General features: G+C 40.1%; 1 protein-coding gene across 3 annotated transcripts in view; it reads left to right on the top strand.

Moving 5' to 3' along the window:
* The first annotated feature begins 13,401 nt into the window (after positions 1 to 13,401).
* LOC113421456 (carboxyl-terminal PDZ ligand of neuronal nitric oxide synthase protein) overlaps positions 13,402 to 17,853 on the top strand; it is an 85,705-nt gene continuing 81,253 nt past the window's right edge. For 2 of the 3 annotated variants that reach the window (XM_087962465.1, XM_087962464.1), the window contains exon 1: positions 13,402 to 13,507. In XM_087962465.1, the coding sequence (XP_087818591.1) occupies positions 13,493 to 13,507 (15 nt within the window). In that variant the 5' untranslated portion in view covers positions 13,402 to 13,492. The remainder of the gene's footprint in view (positions 13,508 to 17,853) is intronic. The other variant, XM_087962466.1, reaches the window with a different exon arrangement.

A 17,853-nucleotide genomic window follows, 5' to 3' on the forward strand; every position in this document is an offset into this window, starting at 1 on the left:
ACACATCCTCATCCTAACAGACAATGTGACAGCCAAAGCTCACATAAACAAACAAGGGGGCACACAATCCTTACGATAGATGAGAGAAGCCGAGCGCCTGTGTCGCTGGGCGGAGAACAATCTTCTTTCTATCAAGGCAGAGCACATTTCTGGCCTGTCAAACACACAAGCAGATTGGCTAAGCAAGGCCACCATAGACCAGTGGCACCTCCACCCATCGCTGTTCAAAGAAGCAGCAAGGATATTTGGACAATATATTTGGTGGACCTATTTGCCTCCCCTCTCAATGCTCAGCTCCCGAGATTTTTCTCAAGATACCCATCCCACGGGGCGGAGAATTACAATGCACTCCACTGCCCATGGCCAAGGGGGCTCTTGTATGCATTCCCCCCACTAGCACTGGTGCCCAGGGTTATCCAGAAATTGTTGCAGGAGAAAGTGAAATTACTCCTAGTGGCACCTCACTGGCCCAGGCAGCCGTGGTTTGCAGACCTTCGCAGCCTCTCGGTAGCCCCTCCTTGGAGGATTCCACCAGACAAGATCTCACTATCTCAGGGGCCCCTCCTACACCCGGACCCTCAATGGTTTCAATTGACCGTCTGGAGGTTGAGTGGAGCAGATTGAAGAGCGAGAAGCTCTCCAACAAAGTCATTAGCACTATTCTAGCTGCCAGGCGACCCTCAACCATCCGTATTTACAATGCCACATGGTCCATTTTCTGCAGATGGTGTAGTAAATCTCAAATAGACCCTACTTCACCTTCTGTGGCTCAGATTTTAGATTTTCTGCAGGAGGGACTTGATAAGGGGCTATCCCCTAATACCCTGAAGAGGTAGGTAGCAGCGCTAACATCAGTTATTTCCTGCCAAGGTTTCAGCTCTCTCTCTCATCACCCTCGCGTACGCTCCTTCCTTAGAGGGGCTACCAATCTAAGTCCCCCAGCAGTACACCGTTACCCCACCTGGGACCTTAACAAGGTACTTCTTTCTCTCACCAAAGAACCGTTCGAGCCATTGAGGGAGTCAAGTCTCCAATTTGTGACATATAAGGTAGTTTTCCTGGTAGCCATCACCTCCGCTTGTCGCATATCAGAAATCGCAGCCTTGTCTGTCAGACAAGACCTCTGCGTTTTTCATGCCGATCGGGTGGTTCTCCGCCCCGATCCCTCACTTATGCCCAAGGTCAACTCGGCTTTCCATAGAGCACAGGAGCTCATCCTTCCAAACTTCTGTCCCAGGCCTTCACAGGAGAGGGAAAGGCAATGGCACAAGCTTGACGTTATATACTCTGCGAATATACATCAAGCGCACTCAGCCCTTCAGAAAATCAGAAGCTTTATTTGTTTCCTTTCAACCCAAGACACAGGGTCACAAGGTGTCTCCATCCACCATAGGCTGCTGGATAAGAGCAACAATAGCTAGATCATATCAGGCTCAAGCCCTGCGGGTGCCTAGAGGCATAACTGCTCACTCAACTAGGAGTGCGGCGACCTCGGCGGCTTGGGCCACTCAGACACCAATAACTGAAATCTGCCGGGCGGCGACTTGGGCCTCCCCATCACCCTTCATTAGACACTACAAAATTGATGTATTTGCCTCCGCAGCGGCTTCATTTGGCAGACGGGTTCTGCAACGGGTTCTTAGGGACCCTGAGGAGATTCTGAACCAGACGGAGTCCCTCCCGTAGGACAGGCCAAGCTTTGGTATGTCCCACTACTAGTTGCTCTGAGCAGCTCATAGGAGAAGGGGCATTGGTACTTACCTGATACGCCCGCTCTCTTTGAGCTGCGAAGAGCATCCAGCCCCACCCTTTTTTTCCCATCTGTTTCTTGTTTCGGCCAATGAACCTTTTTAGGTAGTAAGGATGAGAGCACTTATTCCTCTCATCTTCGCAAAACTGGGGAACGCTACGGAGGAGTCACGTGGAGGAGGAGGAGTGTTCCTTAATTCAAGCTCAGCCTAACAATGCGGAGACTGAAGCACCTCCCACTACTGGATGCTCTTCGCAGCTCAAAGAGAACGGGCGTATCAGGTAAGTACCAATGCCCCTTTTACTCACTCTCTATTTCACTATGCATACACTTAAGAATCCCATTGCATAGGTATTCTTGCATACAAAGTGCCAAGTAGTGTTGCATAGAACTTACTTTTATGTTTCTTCTGTTTTTAATAAGAGGTTTTTTATTTTTATAACTACAACAAAAACAAACAAAACCTTCTTTCTGTTCAACAGTGTTGGTTGGGTACATATATCTTTGTGCACATAATAACGTTATCATACATATTTTACTTATATATGTTTATAATCGTTCTAATCAGTATTTTATATCACGTGTATCACTTATTATATTATCCTTATCATTATAATTATTAACTTTCAATGATATATTTCACATTCATTTCCTTACTCTATTTAACTCATTCATTTATCAATAATGATATATTATACTGTACTTTCATATTTCAATTTCTTCCTCTTCTATCCAGCCATTCATAAAATACATTCCAAATTTTATAATAATCTTTTTCTTTTTGTTCTCTAATTGCCATTGTCAATCTATTCATTTCTGCACATTCCATTATTTTCTTAATTTATTTCCTCATCCATTGGAATTTTCTCATTTTTCCAATTTTGTGTAAATACAATCCTAGCTACTGTTAGTACATTGATAATCAAGTACGTTAACTCTTTGTTGTAACCCTCAGGCAAAATTCCCAATAAAAGTGTCTCTGGTTTTTAGTCTATACGCTGTTTTATCATTTTCTCCAGCCACATGTGTACTCTAGTCCAATACATTTTAGCTTCCACCACATATGGTAATATGATCTAGTGACTTCTGACATTTCCAGCACTTCGCCAACTTATCTTTAAACATCTTAGCAATTCTTGTTGGGGCTAAATGCCACCTGTAAAACATCTTATATAGATTCTCTTTATAGGCCGTTGACATAATTTATAGTTTTTAGACCATAATATCTGCCATTTATCCAAAAAAATTTCCCCACGCAATCATTGATTCTTTTACTTGTTCTTCCTCTAATTTCACTCCTAATAAATAACCATATAATTTTCTGATCAACTTCTCTTCAGTGCCTGTTAGGATTTTATCCAATTCAGTCAATTCCTTATAAAACCCAGCCATCTTAATGTCTTTTTCATACCTTGTATGTATTTGCAAGTACGAATACCAATTTATATTTATCCCTTGTAACTCTAATTCTTGCTTTGTTTTGAGTTCACTCTTTTCATTTAAAATTTCTTCATATTTAATAATGTGTTCCTTTTTAAAAAGCTGCGGATATGTAAAGTCTTCTAATGTTGATAACCAGGCTGGTATTTTCATATAATGAGAGTCTCTTATTTTTTCCCATACTGTTAATAAAGCTCCCTAATATAGTGTCTCCTAAAATGTCCATGTACCTTACTTTCTTTATACCATAAAAATGAATGCCACCCCAATTGTAAATCATGCCCTTCTAGTGTTAATAATCTGGCATTTTTCAATACAATCCATTCCTTCATCCACATCAATATTGTTGCCTGATAGTATAGTTTCCAATTGGGTAATCCAAAAACCCCTATCACCCTTGCATCCTGCAATAGTTTTATCTTAATTCTTGTCTTTTTCCCCTGCCAGATAAATTTCAACATCATTTTATTTAAGTCATCCAAGTATTTTTTTTCAGTCTTATTGGAATCATCTGGAATAAATATAATATTTTTGGCAATATGTTCATTTTAATTGTTGCTATTCTACCTATTAAAGATAGTTGTAAGTTTTTCCATTTTTCCAAGTCTAGTGCAATCTGTTGTAATAATCTCTCATAATTATCTTCTTTAAGTGTTCCACATCTAGCTGTCATTTGTATCCCTAAATATTCCACTTTTTTTGAAACTTGAATACTTAATTTGTCCATTAATTTTTTTTCTGTCATATTTTTCACCAAGATTTTTTTTTGTTTACTTTCAGTCCTGCTACTTCGCCAAACTCCTCTATTTCTCTAATCAATGTAGGGCCTGTTTCCAATGGTTCTTCCAATATAAAGACCAAATCATCTGCGAAAGCGTGTAATTTATACTCTTCCTTTTTTATTTTCATTCCCTTTATTTCTTCATTTTTCCTAATATTTCTATTCAAAACTTCCAAAGTCAGTACAAACAATAATGGGGATAGCAGACAGCCTTGCCTAGTTCCTTTTTGAATGTTAAAGTTTTCTGTCAGTTCTCCATTTATCATTACTCTTGCTGTTTGCTTGTTATATATCGCTTTTAATGCTTTAGTGAACCTGTCTCCAAAATCCATCTCCTCTAGTTGCATCAACATAAACTGCCAATTCACATTATCGAATGCTTTCTGTGCATCTAAGAACACTAATGCCATTTGTTTCTCTGAGTGGGTTTCATAGTATTCCAGGAGTATTAAATATTATCCTCTTGGGTAAAAATCCATTTTGATCTGAGTGTATAAAATAGTTTAAATATATTTTTAGTCTTTCTGCCATTATTGAAGCAGATATTTTATAATCAGCATTTAGCAGGGATATTGGTCTATAATTTTTTATTTGTCGTGGGTCAGTATCTTCTTTTGGTATAAGTGTGCCTCTGTCCATCAGTCAGGTACTTTATTTTTTGTCAAAACCTCATTCAATACTTCCAACTTCCTGTATTGCCTTATAAAATTCAGCTGGTAGTCCATCTGGGCCAGAGGCTTTCCCAATATTTTGTCTATTTATTGCTTCTGTCAGTTCCATCATTGTTATTTTCTCATCTTAACATGGTCTTTACTTCATCGGGTAATCTTGGTAATTCTGCCTCTTGCTGTACTTTTTTTCTAGTATTGCCTCTTGATCATATAGTTTCTCATAGTATCTCTGTACTATTTTTTTCTTCTCTTCATTTTCATAACATAGCATGCCATTTTCATCTATTAATTGTGGTATTTTTTATTCTTTTTCTTTGTTCAATTTATATGCTAGCCATCTACCTGGTTTATTTGTGTTTTCAAAATAGTTCTGTTTAGCCCTTCTAATCTTTTGTGCCAGTTCTTCTTTTTCCATTAGTCCAATTTTGTGTTTAATTATATCCATTTGATTTTTAATATTTTTGTGCTGTGGATATCTTTGTAAATCCTTCTCCAGTTTCTTATGTTCTTGTTCTAAAGTTTGTTGTGTTTGTCTCTTTTTAATATTCCTTCTTCTTGTATAGGTTATAATCACACCTCTACTATATGGTTTCATGGTATCCCATACCTTTTGTAATGAGGTTTCTCCTGATTTATTTTCTTTAAGGAAGTAAACCAATTCTTTTTCCAGGTTATTAATAAATTCTTTTTCTTTCAAAATCAAATTATTCAAAGACCATCTTAATCTTTTCTTCTGTCCCTTCCATTTAGTCCTTATTGGGTTGTGATCAGCCCAAATGTTTGTGTAAATATTTGCTTCCTGAATATTAGATATTAAATCTGTTGACATCCAAATCATATCTATTCTATAAAACAACTCCTCTTTTCTTTTGTTGTGCCAATGGTGTAAATATATTCCCAATTCTAGGGCAATTTAACAAATGTACATGTTGTCTTTTAATATGTACTTCTTGTTAGGGAGATTATATCCATGTTTAATTTTCCTAGTTTATGAAATATCTTTTTCCTTTTAATAGCCGAATTTAGTCCATTTACGTTTATAGAAATCAGTTTCTTTTCCTCTTCCATTGTTTATACTTTATAGGTAGGATTTATTGCTTTTGTTGATCTTTGTTCTCTTTGTTCTTTAATTATCATTTGGCCACCTACTGCTCCCTCCTCCTGTCTCCTTTCCTCCCTTTGTTCCTTCTCCATTTCCGTTGCCATTTCTGCTCATATTTTAAGTTCCTCTTCTCTTCTCTTTTCTTTCTTTTTCTTTTTCTTATTCAGCTTTCCAATTGTATACCAGCTATATAAAAGCAACACCTGTTTTCAGTGCTGACTCATTATCTTTCTCCACTTCTCTGTAGTCAAAATAGCTTAATCTTTAAAGTCTATTCTTTAAAAAAAATATCCTTGTGACCTCTAGATGACAGATTGCTTAGCTTTCCTTACACTTTTATCTTAGTTACAGTGTATCTCTGCGTTCTAAACAGTGAAAGTAAATAAGTCAAAAGAACAAAATACTTGAGAGATTTTAAACTAAGAAACAAAAAAAGTTCAATTTCTTCTTAATTTTTACGTTCAATCCAGTCCAGTTATTCAAAGCAAAGAAGCAAACAAAATTTTCCTTTTCTTTTTTTAAAAAATAAAAAGTCCAAATAAAGTTGACATCACCCAGCCGTTCGCCACTGCCCTTATCTTTCCTGTCTTCTTTCTTTCTTTAATAAATCTTTCACTTGGTGTACTCCTGTCTTTTTTCTGTTCTTCTGTTCCGAGGCTTGCACAGCTTCTTAGCGGTTCAAGATTAATGGCCACTTCCCACCACTGCCGGACTGTAGGAGCTTTCCTGGATCAACCAGGGACTTTGTGATGTCCCTGGGATCAACAGGGTGTGCTCCTTTCACTTACCATCTCTCCAGGACGGTCCGGGTCCACTGGGACCATCCAGCTGTGGGGGTATCAGCGTTTCCCTCAGAGCTCCGAGAAAAGCGTCTTTCCGCTGCTGCTCAAGCCCTGCCCTCTCATGTTTTTTCTGAGAAATCCAACTTGCCGTTCCATAACAAAGAGCTGAAGCAAGCTGTTATACACTACAGTGATTTTCGCTTATTACAACAAACATTTGTTCGTCACAGTAGACTGTATGTTATAACTTACAGTACTTTTTACTAGCATTTCTGCTATTTAAAATATTTTGATATGTTTCCCCATGTTTATCTATTTGCTTTACTGTTTTATATTTTTACCAAACTTTTAATTGTTCATTTTTCTTATCCAAAACAATTTACAATGGTCTTTGAGTCATTAATTTTCAGATTCATGCTTCAGATTTAGTCATGCTAACATTACAATATAAATGCTGTATTCAGGATGCAATTACCTATAAGCTGTAAAATAAGAGTTTTATGGCATATTAAACAGGTAGCATAAATTTCCGCATGCTACAGCATATTTAAAATTTTTAAAAGCCTGGTGGAATTCCTAACACTTAAGAAGGTAGACTCAAGATTCAGAAGGATGTTGATGGATTTGATCCTTGAGCCCAATCCAAGAAGATGCAATTCAGTGATGAGAAAAGTAAGGCCTGCATTTAGATAGGAAAAACCAAATGCCAAATGTGAACCACTTCTCAACCATTTGAACAATTAACTGCTATTCAACTTCCCAACAAACTAGGGGGAGGGAAGGGTGAGAAAGAATGCAGACGATCCAAGAATAGACTGTGTGAGCCAAGAACCCACCAAGGTCAGTACTGCAGGTGTCCAGCAAAGAAATGAACTGTTCTCAAAACAAAAGACTGATTCATAATTGGACTGCATGATCACAATGGGTGAGAAGAAGGGAAACCAATGTTTAATTACTACATGTAGCATTGCACAGGAAAATCTCAGAGCTGGTTTTAATTCTTCAATGCTGAAATGCTGTATTCAATAAAGTTTTACTTTTGGGATTTTAAAATGCCTGAGAGTGCCTACTGTTCTTGGATTTGCTAGTTGGACAGTTGAGACAAAATGCACAGGTTTAGAATAGGTGGTACCTGACTCAACAGTAGTGCCTATGACAGGGATCTAGGTGTTCTAGTACAGTGGTTGCCAACCGGTGGACCATGAGAAAATTTTGGTGGGCCACAGAGAAATCTCACCCCCAGAGCACGCTTCCAAAGCAATTAATCCAGGCTGCGCAGAAACACAAGGCTGCGCTGCCCACATGGCCCGCGGAAATCCTCCCCACCCACTCCTTACCGGCAAACTTGCCTGCTAAATTGCTATTTTCCCTTTTTCTGACCATCATCTGTTCTGCTGTGCTGGGAGATTTAGATTAGCTAGGAAGCAGGAAATGATTGGATTTGTTGCTTTCTAGCTTGTCTTTAGATCTTCAGCTCTGCTTTTAAGCACAGCCGAACCTCTCTTAGAACTGAAGGTTCTATTATTCAGTGCAGACTCACGGCAAGCAAATTTGAGAGACTGAGCTAGCCAATGGCAGATAGATCACTGAATGATTCTGTGAGCAACTCAATCTGCCTTCCTGCTTTGCCTGATTTTGGGTAAAAGTTGCTCTTTTTTATAAAAAAAATCAATATTTATATAAATATAATATTTACATAAAAGCCATGCCCAGCCAGTCACATGACCACCAAGCCACACCCACAAATTAGGCCATGCCCACAGAACTGGTTAGTGTTCCCTGGGATTTAAAATTATGAGTTTGGTGGTCCGTGAGGTCCAAAAGTTTGGTGACCCCTGTTCTAGTATACCACCACTTAAGTATATGAGTTAGTAATATGCTGAACTTCCCCAAAAAAGTCAATGCAATTTGAGGCTGAATCAATTTGAGGAATTGTATAAAAATTAAAGAAGTGGTAGCACTGCTCCATACTGCACGAATGAGTCCATATTTGGAATATTACCTCCAGTTTTGGATATCACAAAATTAAAAAAATATGCTGAGAACCTAGAGCAGGGGTGTCAAACTCAAGGCCAAATCCGGCCCGTGTGGCCATCCTGGAAACTGTAAGGGTTCGGCGCACACCATCCTGGGTGCGTGTGCACACACAGGCCTAGTTCTCCATCGCTACATGCAGAGAAACTAAAGTATTTTGTGTGACTACCATTAAAACAATTAGTTCAGACCTTCCAATCTCGCAATATCTTTTTTTTTTTTGTGAGAACTTGGAAGGTCTGAACTATTTTTTTTTACCGTAGCCCCACAGGCTACTTTTAGTTGCTCTGCAGGTGGTGGCAGCAAAAGGAGCTGGAACTGTTAGTGAAGGGATATGGCTGCCCTGGGTGGCGGTGTGCGTGTGAGGGTTTGGCCTGGCTGGCCCGGCTGAAGGACCCTCAGGTAAGGTGGGTCAGGGCAGCTCTGCACCCCCTGACTTGCTTCATCCTCTACCCCCTTTTGCATCATTTCATTCTTTGCCACTTCTTCTCCTTGCTCGCCTCCATAATCTAGTAGGAGGCTGAGCAATGCACTGGTGCAACGGCCACAGTGAGAGGCAGTGGGGGGTGGAGTATGAAGCAAGGCAGCGGGATGCGAAGCTGCTGGCTTACCTGAGTGCCCCGCCAGCCATGCACTGAACTGCCTCAACTGCAGCTGAAGAGAGAGGGATAGAGGAGGGGACCTCTCCAAACTCCCTTTGTTTGTGTGTGTGTATGGGAGAGGGAGTGTGCAATCCCTGCTTTAGTTGGAGCATTTAAGCAGCGGCAGTGGGGTAGGAGCTGTTTTTCTCCTTGTTCTCCCCACTGAGGCAGAAGCAGCTACCTAATGATTGCCCCCTCCTCAACCAGCCAGGTAAGCGAGCAGCACACCAGGGCCACGGACGGCATTTGTTCCTGAACCCAGCCGATTCCAATTCCCTGGCTGGCCTGTCAGAATATTCATGAACTGGCAGAGACATGGTTAGCAAGGTCAGCCAATGGGAGCTGAATTGGGGGCTGAGAGTGAAAGGAATCTGGGCATGGCTTAGCTCTGTACTCTCAGCTCTAAAGTGAAACAGAAAATGATCTCTGCTTGAAGCTGCTACTTGTGGTTTTGCTTGTAACCTTTACCATGTTGGAAGAAACTACTAATGGTATTGTAAACTGTACTTCATGGTATTATGTATATAAAGAAGTTATTGAATCCTGCTGAATCAGTCATCTGTGTGTGCTTTCTGGAGTTGAATTTGTGCTGCAAAATCTAACACGGCCTTACTGTTTGAAGGCTGAATGAAGCCTTCAACTGAGCGAGGAAGCACTGCAGGGCCAGACCCTTCACACCTGCATCCAGCTGGGACAGGAATGCAGAGCCTGCTACCCTTGGGCGGGGAGGAGGAGGAGAAGAACAGCGAGGCTTTGCGCTGGCTGGCCAGGCAGGGAGCAGGGCAGGCAGGGGTGGCTGGCTGGTTGGGGAGGGGGCAATCATTAGGTGGCTGCGCCGCTTCAATGGGGAGGACAAGGAGAAAAATAGCTCCTGCCCCCTTCCCCCACTGCTGCCACTTAAATGCTCCAACTAAAGCAGGGATTGCACGCTCTCTCTCCCATACACAGAGAGAGAGTTTGGAGAGTCCCCCTCCTCTCTGCAGCGGCAGTTGTGGCACTTCAGTGCTTGTGTGGCAGACCACTCAGATAAGCTGGTGTGGGGTGTGGGGACAGCCTTGCTTCTTACTTCATCCCTCACTGCCTCACTGCTCAGGTGGCTCCTGCCGCCCGCGCTGCTACCAGAAGCTTGGCTGAAGATCATTCTCTCTCCCATACACATACACAAACAGAGAGAGCTTGGAGAGCCCCCCCTTCTCTCTTTGTCTCTGCAGCGGCAATTGTGGCACTTCAGTGCCTGTCTGGTGGGGTGCTCAGGTAAGCCAGTGTGGGGCATGGGGGGTTTCAGCTGGTACATTGTTCCGGGGCCCATGGAGCTCAAAGGGGGCCCCATGAAGGGGATTTTTTTTATTTTTACAAAACCAAATTTTAAAAAAGAAAAACAGTGGGACGGTGTGTCAATTACATGCCCAGGCGGGAGTGGGGGTGGGGGTGGTGGCTCACAGGCTGTGAGCAAAACACTCTAAAGCTGGATCAAATCAATTCATCAGAGGGCAAACGGTAAGGAAGGAAGGCATGTCCTCATGCAGCAGCGGCAGCAATGATCGCCTCCACCTCCTCCTCTCTCATTCTCCCGTTCTTCTCAATTCTTAAGGAACTTCCACTTCTCATCCTGTTGAAATCCTTCACGCCAAAAGTAAGGAGGCGCCACTGTTAGCTTAGTCGGGAGGATTTGCGCGCGTCAGCCATACCAAAGGGTAACTGGCAAGAGGTGGCTTTAAAACACAGGAGGATAAACCGGAGGAGAGGGTGACGGGCGAGGGAAGCATCATTTTTCTTTCATTTGTATAGACTAGAGTGAATCATTCTTCTCCCCCTTGGAAAAAAAATCTACTTGTGGGCTGTGCAGACTCCAACGTTGCTTCTCTGTACTTTGTCCTCTCCCCCCCCCCACCCCGCATCCCTATCTGCTTCGCTGCCCTGGCAGCCCCCCCTTTTTTTAGTGAGCCTATCATAGGATGAGGGGGAGGGGAAAGGGAGACCCTTGTGGTCGTGTTAACTTACGTAATATGTAGTTGAGGGGAGCCATATTAGTCTTGTTCCAGCACTTAATAATCCTCTTGGCCGCCCTGCCCCCCACTGCCTTGCTGCTCAGGTGGCTCCTGTGGCCCATGCCACTGCCAGCTCCATGGGACAAGGTCTCATTAAGTAGTTAAGTGGAAAGTATTTTGGGGGGGTGGAGGAGCAGGAGACAGGCAAACACTTTTTGCACCAAGAATGAAAGTTTCTGGGACCCCGACACTCTGCAAAAGAGGATGGGTGCCTGAATCTGTGTGATATTATAGCACCCAGGACCATCCATTCTCCTCACGAAAAGCATTTCCAAACCAAATCTCTCCCTTTCTCAGAGGCAAAGAAATAGAAACAGAGAGGAGACAGATGTTTGCAAGGTGAATCCTTGTGGCAGGAAGGGAAGGAGAAGCATGAGGTATCTTAGTGGATGGGGAGGCCTTGAGGGCCTGTTCTATCACTACCCCCCACCCCAGCCTTCACCACCCTGAGATATCTCATGTGCACATTGGTGTTCTTGAATTGAGCTCTTAGGAAATTACACCCCCCCCTTATGTATTGCAAGCAGCTATTTCCAGTGGGGAAAATGGGATGAAGCAAGTAGGGAAAATACTTTCCTTTGCTATATTTCCAGTCTGAATTAGACCATGGCAGGGTCCCTACAGGAGAGCCCTTTTAAGGATTATATATTAATAGAAAAGCAGCTGACTAGTTCTTAAACACTAAAGCCGTTGCACATAAAAAACAGAGGAGCTCTGATCAACTATCAGAGTGATCATTTTGACAGTTTTGCTGTATTACCCTATAGTCTGTGGAAGCCCCCAAAAAATGCAAGCATGGGATAAACCGAGCCTAGTTTGTTCTCAGTATTACAAATGGCCACAAATTACTAGCAAAAGTGGCATTTGATGTTTCCTCTTTTGCATTTGAGCATCCAAGAAGGGACAGGAAAGATAAAAAGAAAGAGGGCAAGATAGCCAGGAAGAAAAAGGAAAAGGGGGAAGGAAGAAGAAAGAAAGGAGAATGAAGAGGGAAGGAAAAAGAAGGGAAGGGAAGGGAGGAAGGAAGATGATAATGAGAGTGAGTGAAGGTCTGAGGTAAATCCTGCCTTAGCACTTGGCCACCAGCAATCCTGCTGCTTTTCACCATCCCCTTGTCCCCTCCTCATGACCTCTCCTGACCTCTCCTGGTGGTCACCCATCCTATCACTGAGGATGCTTTGGTTACAAAGCCAGGTCTCCTCGTAAGGAGGTGGAGCGGGCTTCCGACCCACACACTTTGCCCTCCCGCTCACACCATGAACAACCTGGCCAAGGAGAGCAAGCACAGCAGCAGTGGGAGCTGGCCACGCCCATCCCTGGCCACGCCCCCCTGCCCCCCAAAAGCCAACCATAATCCTGATGCGGCCTTCAATGAAATTGAGTTTAACACCCCTGACCTAGAGAATGCAGAAAAAAGCAATTAAAAATGATAAGAACTCCGGAGACAAAATTGTGTGAAGAATAGCTAAAGGAACTATATATATTTTAGTTTAATGAAGGGGAGACATGATAGCAGTCTTCCTGTAGGGCTCCACAGTATCAATTTATTCTCCATAGTACCTCAGGGTAGGACAAGAAGCAAAGGGTGGAAGCTAAGCCAGAGAGAGATCCAACTTAAGGAAGAATAAGGAAGAATTTCCTGGCGGGGAAACAGTTTGCCTCCCAGAGTTTTGGTGCTCTTATCACTGAAGGTTTCCAAGAAAAGATTGGATAACCATTTGCCTAAAATGGTATGGAACACCTGCCTTGGGCATGGGGTTGGACTAGAACAACTCAAAGGTCCTTTCCAGCCCTATTTTCTATTATTCTAAATGCATGTTGCAGCTTATTCAATAAATAGGTATCCCTCTTCCAACCCAACCTGTCTCTGCAGATACATTGAGAATGTAGATACAGTGGTGAAGTACCAGTGTCCAAAGCAAGCCACCTGTGCACAGTTCTTTCACTGTACAAACTATCCTTATATACTTGTATCCAGATTTCAGGTACAACTGTACAACTTGCAAAGTTTGCCGCATGTGTTCTCTTGTCCCCACAAATGCATGTGTCTGGAGAAAACTGGTATATGTATTTCCTGGGTACAAAGAGGAGTAGCAATAAATATTTTCTTGCCAAACAAATTTTAGCCATCCAGTCCTGTTTAGAATACTCTAACTCTAACCCTTCTACTCTTTCTCCTCCTCCAGTATATTGGCAGCTTAGATGTACCTCGGCCAAACAGCAGGGTAGAGATTGTGACTGCTATGAGACGCATCCGGGTAAGTGATGGCAATACTATTGCAGCTTATTTATAGATCTTTGAAACATCTCAAAGAGAAATTGGGTTACCCTATTCACTACCACTGTCATTCAAATGTGTGCACTTTTCAATTAAATATTGGCTATCTGCAGTATTACCATTCAATTCTGAATATTCTCCATCCTATTAATTCCTCCAAATCTGGCTTTATTTGGGAGGAGAGTAAATTAGTCAGTAAACAAGATCCTATGGGTGGAAAATCTAATGCACTGAATTTGAATGCCTTAGAGCTGTGATGGCGAACCTATGGCATGAGTGCTGGAAGTGGCACGCAGAGCCATCTCTGCTGGCATGTGAGCCATCGCCCCAGCACCATTCCACTGCACATGTGCGTGTGCCTCCCGCCAGCCAGCTGATTGCTGGGTATCTGCTGCGCATGCGTCGGGGCGCTTGTGGGAGACGTGTGAGCAGGGGGCAGGGGAGCATGAGGGGTTGCATGCGTATGCGCAGGGGGCAGGGAGAGCACGGGGGGTCACATGCATGTGCAGGGGGTCATGTGCACATCTGCAGGGCGTGGGAGTGTGGGGGTCATGTGTGCATGTGTAGGGGGCAGGGGAGCTCGGGGGGTCATGTGTGCATTGCATTATGGGTGCAGGCACATGTGCACACACGCATGCATCCGTGCACTTTCAGCACGCAAAAACAAAAAGGTTAGCCATCACTGCCTTAGTGGATTCATGTAGTGGACCTGTCACTCTTGCTCTCTGGATAAGTACATATGCATGGGTGCATACACACACACACACACACACACATATACACACAGCAGATTTTCTTTCAGTCAGAATACCTCTTGAAAATCTGGCAGCACATTGCAGTTATCCTTGGAAAACCAGAGCCACACTTGCTATTCTGCATGGTTTGTAAACGTCAGTCAGTGTTTGACAAACTGGGAGGGGAGGAATCAGTGAAGAGGTGGGATTGTTGAGAGGGGACTTAAAAAACAACAGTTAAAGCAGTTGGATTGGCAGGGAAGGGGGTAGTCATGCTAATAGCAGCTCTGGCACAGGGCATTCCCCCCATTAGCTTTTGGCTAATCAGTGGTGTAAGAGTGACAAAAGATCAGCCCTGGGCAAAATGAACTCCCTAATCTGTAGATTAGTGTAGTGTTATGCCATGTATAAAATACATATTAATAATAGATTTAATTATGAATATATCTTCGTTAGCATCATTGGTGGACGGTATTCATTACAAAGTAATCATAAGTTGGCTTGTCTCTGCCTGAAGGAGTTTACCATAAGAATTCAGGGCAGAGAGGAACAGGAGATGGGTAGAGGCATGAATTAGTAGGGGAAGATTATACATTGCTCCCACATTTTGAGAAAGCAGGTGTTGGGAAAAGCCTTAAAAGGCTTTTGATCTGTATTATAAGGAGGCCTAACAGGTCTGCACTTCTACATCAGTTTTGAAGGATGATTGTTTTGTTTGCTGTAAGACTGGAAGTTAAGTAATGTTGACTGAAGATATTTGATCTGCACAGATATGTATTACTGGTATCTATATCTCGTCTGCTCTATCACATGCTTACAAAGAAAATAATAGAAATGCCACATATTTCTGTCTTAGTCAGTTGCTCTGAATTCCTTCTTGAGTTAAGAGGCAGAAAGGAAGGGGAATTTGGCCATTTACTGTTCCAGTCCTTTGACTTTTTCTTTTTCTTTTGTATTTGTGGTTTTCCTTTAACAACCAATATTTTTTGTAGACAGTATATATTTTTCACACAATGTTAACAGTAATAATACAATTACATATACAGAGTTTTTATCTTTCAACTTCTAACCTTGATATGCTCATTATAATTATAATAGATTCTTTTATGTATCAATATATATTATACTATTTTCCTAATTTGTACTTATTTCTTTATTTTCCCATTTTTTGGGGGTTTTCTATATTCACCTCACTATCTTTAAATAATACTATTCTCTCTTTATGATTTTTTTATTACTTTCTGCAAAAATATATGTAAACATCAATAACATTTCTTATTACTATATACTTATTAACCCCTGCTGAGTCACTAATGTTTTAATATTATAAATATTACTCAGTGTTCCGCCACATTTTCAATGTCTCAATTTTCTGTAAGCACCAATATAACCAATTGTTAATAAAATTTAATCAGTCCTGAAATTATATCTCTAAGTCCCCTGAATTTATAATCCTTAATTATGGATTGTGCTGAAATGAGTAAATTGACATTTGAAATTAGAGAACAAGAGGATAAACAATTTTATAAGATATGGGAGTTATTTTATCAATGGTTAGAAAAAAAATATGGAAATGAAATATGTTAGAAAAATTTAAAGGTAATAGAATGATATAGAATATATGTATAAAATTTATAACCATTGGAAGAATGTATAATATAAATGTATAGCAAATATAGAATATCTTGTATAAAATGAGTAAATAACAGTTTAGTCAAATAAGTGATAAATAGTTGATAATTAATATATACATATATATTAGATTGATAATATTAGAATTTATATAAATGATAAGTGAAGACTATGGAGAGGAAGCACAAAAGATATGTAACCAACCGACACACTATATGTATGTATGTAATTTGATTATGGTTTTATGTTCTATGTTTTGTTTGTTTAAGCTTGTTTTTAAAAATAAAAACTTGTTTTTTAAAAAAAATTATAATCCTTGAAAACTATATGTTCTAGTATATATTTTTTTAAAAAACAACAAGTTTTATTAATTTTCAAAACACACAAATCATCATTATCCATTACATGTTTAAACCTTTTTCCATTATAAATTTAACAAGTCAGATAAACTATAATTCTGTTTTAAACCATTTCCATATAAACATACAAAAACCTCTTATCCAATTTCTCTTTATTTCTCTTTACTCTTATTCAATTTTATTATTATTATTTCATCTATTTCTTTCTGACTTAGTTACCATTATTCTCATTCTATATTTCTGCAAGGTTTTATTAATTCTCCCCAAAAAAAAACATATACACACAACACACAAAACATAAAAAAAATCTTTTTGGAAAGTAACTTGGACCCAGGTATCTCTCTCTTCCTGGACTTCAATTATATTCATGCTCATCTTACATATCATTACTTATTTTATTTACCATTCTAAGTCTTCTATATTAACTTCTCCACATATTTCACTCTTCTTAATTCTATCTTAATTAATCATCTTAATTTGAGTCATTATATTTGTATCTTTTGTCCATTCTTTATTGTCCCTTTGTCTCGTTCCTTATTAAAAAAAAAAAGAAATTTCTCCTGAAATCACTAATCAGAGTATGATGCCTTTCTATCTCCCCACTAAATTAATCAAATTAACCTTTAAAATAACACCCAATACCCAATCCAATTTTGCTTGGTACATTCTATCTGAATAGTACATCCAGAATAATTAAATACATAGTTAAACAATAGATCTAAATATTAAAAACAAATACTATAATAGAAATTTTATAATAACATCAATACCATAATCTTATTAAACTCTTTAATTAAAACTCAATATTCTAAACCTCCCCTCATATTATTAAATTTTAAAACCAATCATTATTAAACATTTCAACATTTTAATCTCTTATCAACTCTTAAACCATTTAAGTTTTCTATTTCTAATACAATACTACAATATCATCTTATGTACCTTGCAAAATCTCTTTGAAGAAATTATACTTTTATCCTTTATCCCTAAAAAAGATTCCTTTTTTCCCATTTAATTTCAAAACTTTGTAGCTTTTCTCCACCTTTTCCCTTTCTTTCTTCTCCCAACAAACCTTTCTACCCCCCTTCTTCTAGCCTCTGCCTTACTGGCTTCCCTTCTCTGTCGTATTCCTTTTCCCTTTTGTTTACTATCATTATATTGATTTTGCACCTTATTTTTCCCTTTCTTAAGTGTTTTTTTTAAATCTTAAGTCCTTTATTTCTCTTCCTTTCCCTCTTCCTTCTTTCTTGGTCGAGTTCTGAGATTTATTAAAAATGGCTTCCTCTCCTTCTTCTTCTTCTGCTGTCTTCATCTGTTGTAATGTTTGTTGATAGTTAATAAGCGCCATTTCTAAAAAAAAGGAAGGCTTCTTTCAAACCAGCTTTACCATTTTTTTTTTGCTTGTTCATAATCTTTTCTCAGTTCCTCAATAGAAAGAGCCATTATAAATCTTTTCTTTTCTTTTCCCCTTCTTTCTTCTTACAACAACCAGAATATTCCAAAGAAAAAATAAAACAGTCCCAAAGTTAGCAATCAGTCCAAACCAAGGCAGGGTTCTCACTTTCTCCTCCTGGGGTAGTATCAAGCAGAGAAAAAGAAAG

This window comes from Notechis scutatus, chromosome 3 (assembly GCF_049901735.1).
Source record: "Notechis scutatus isolate UNSWTSFEM ecotype Mainland chromosome 3, rNotScu1.2, whole genome shotgun sequence".
Classification (NCBI taxonomy): domain Eukaryota; kingdom Metazoa; phylum Chordata; class Lepidosauria; order Squamata; family Elapidae; genus Notechis; species Notechis scutatus.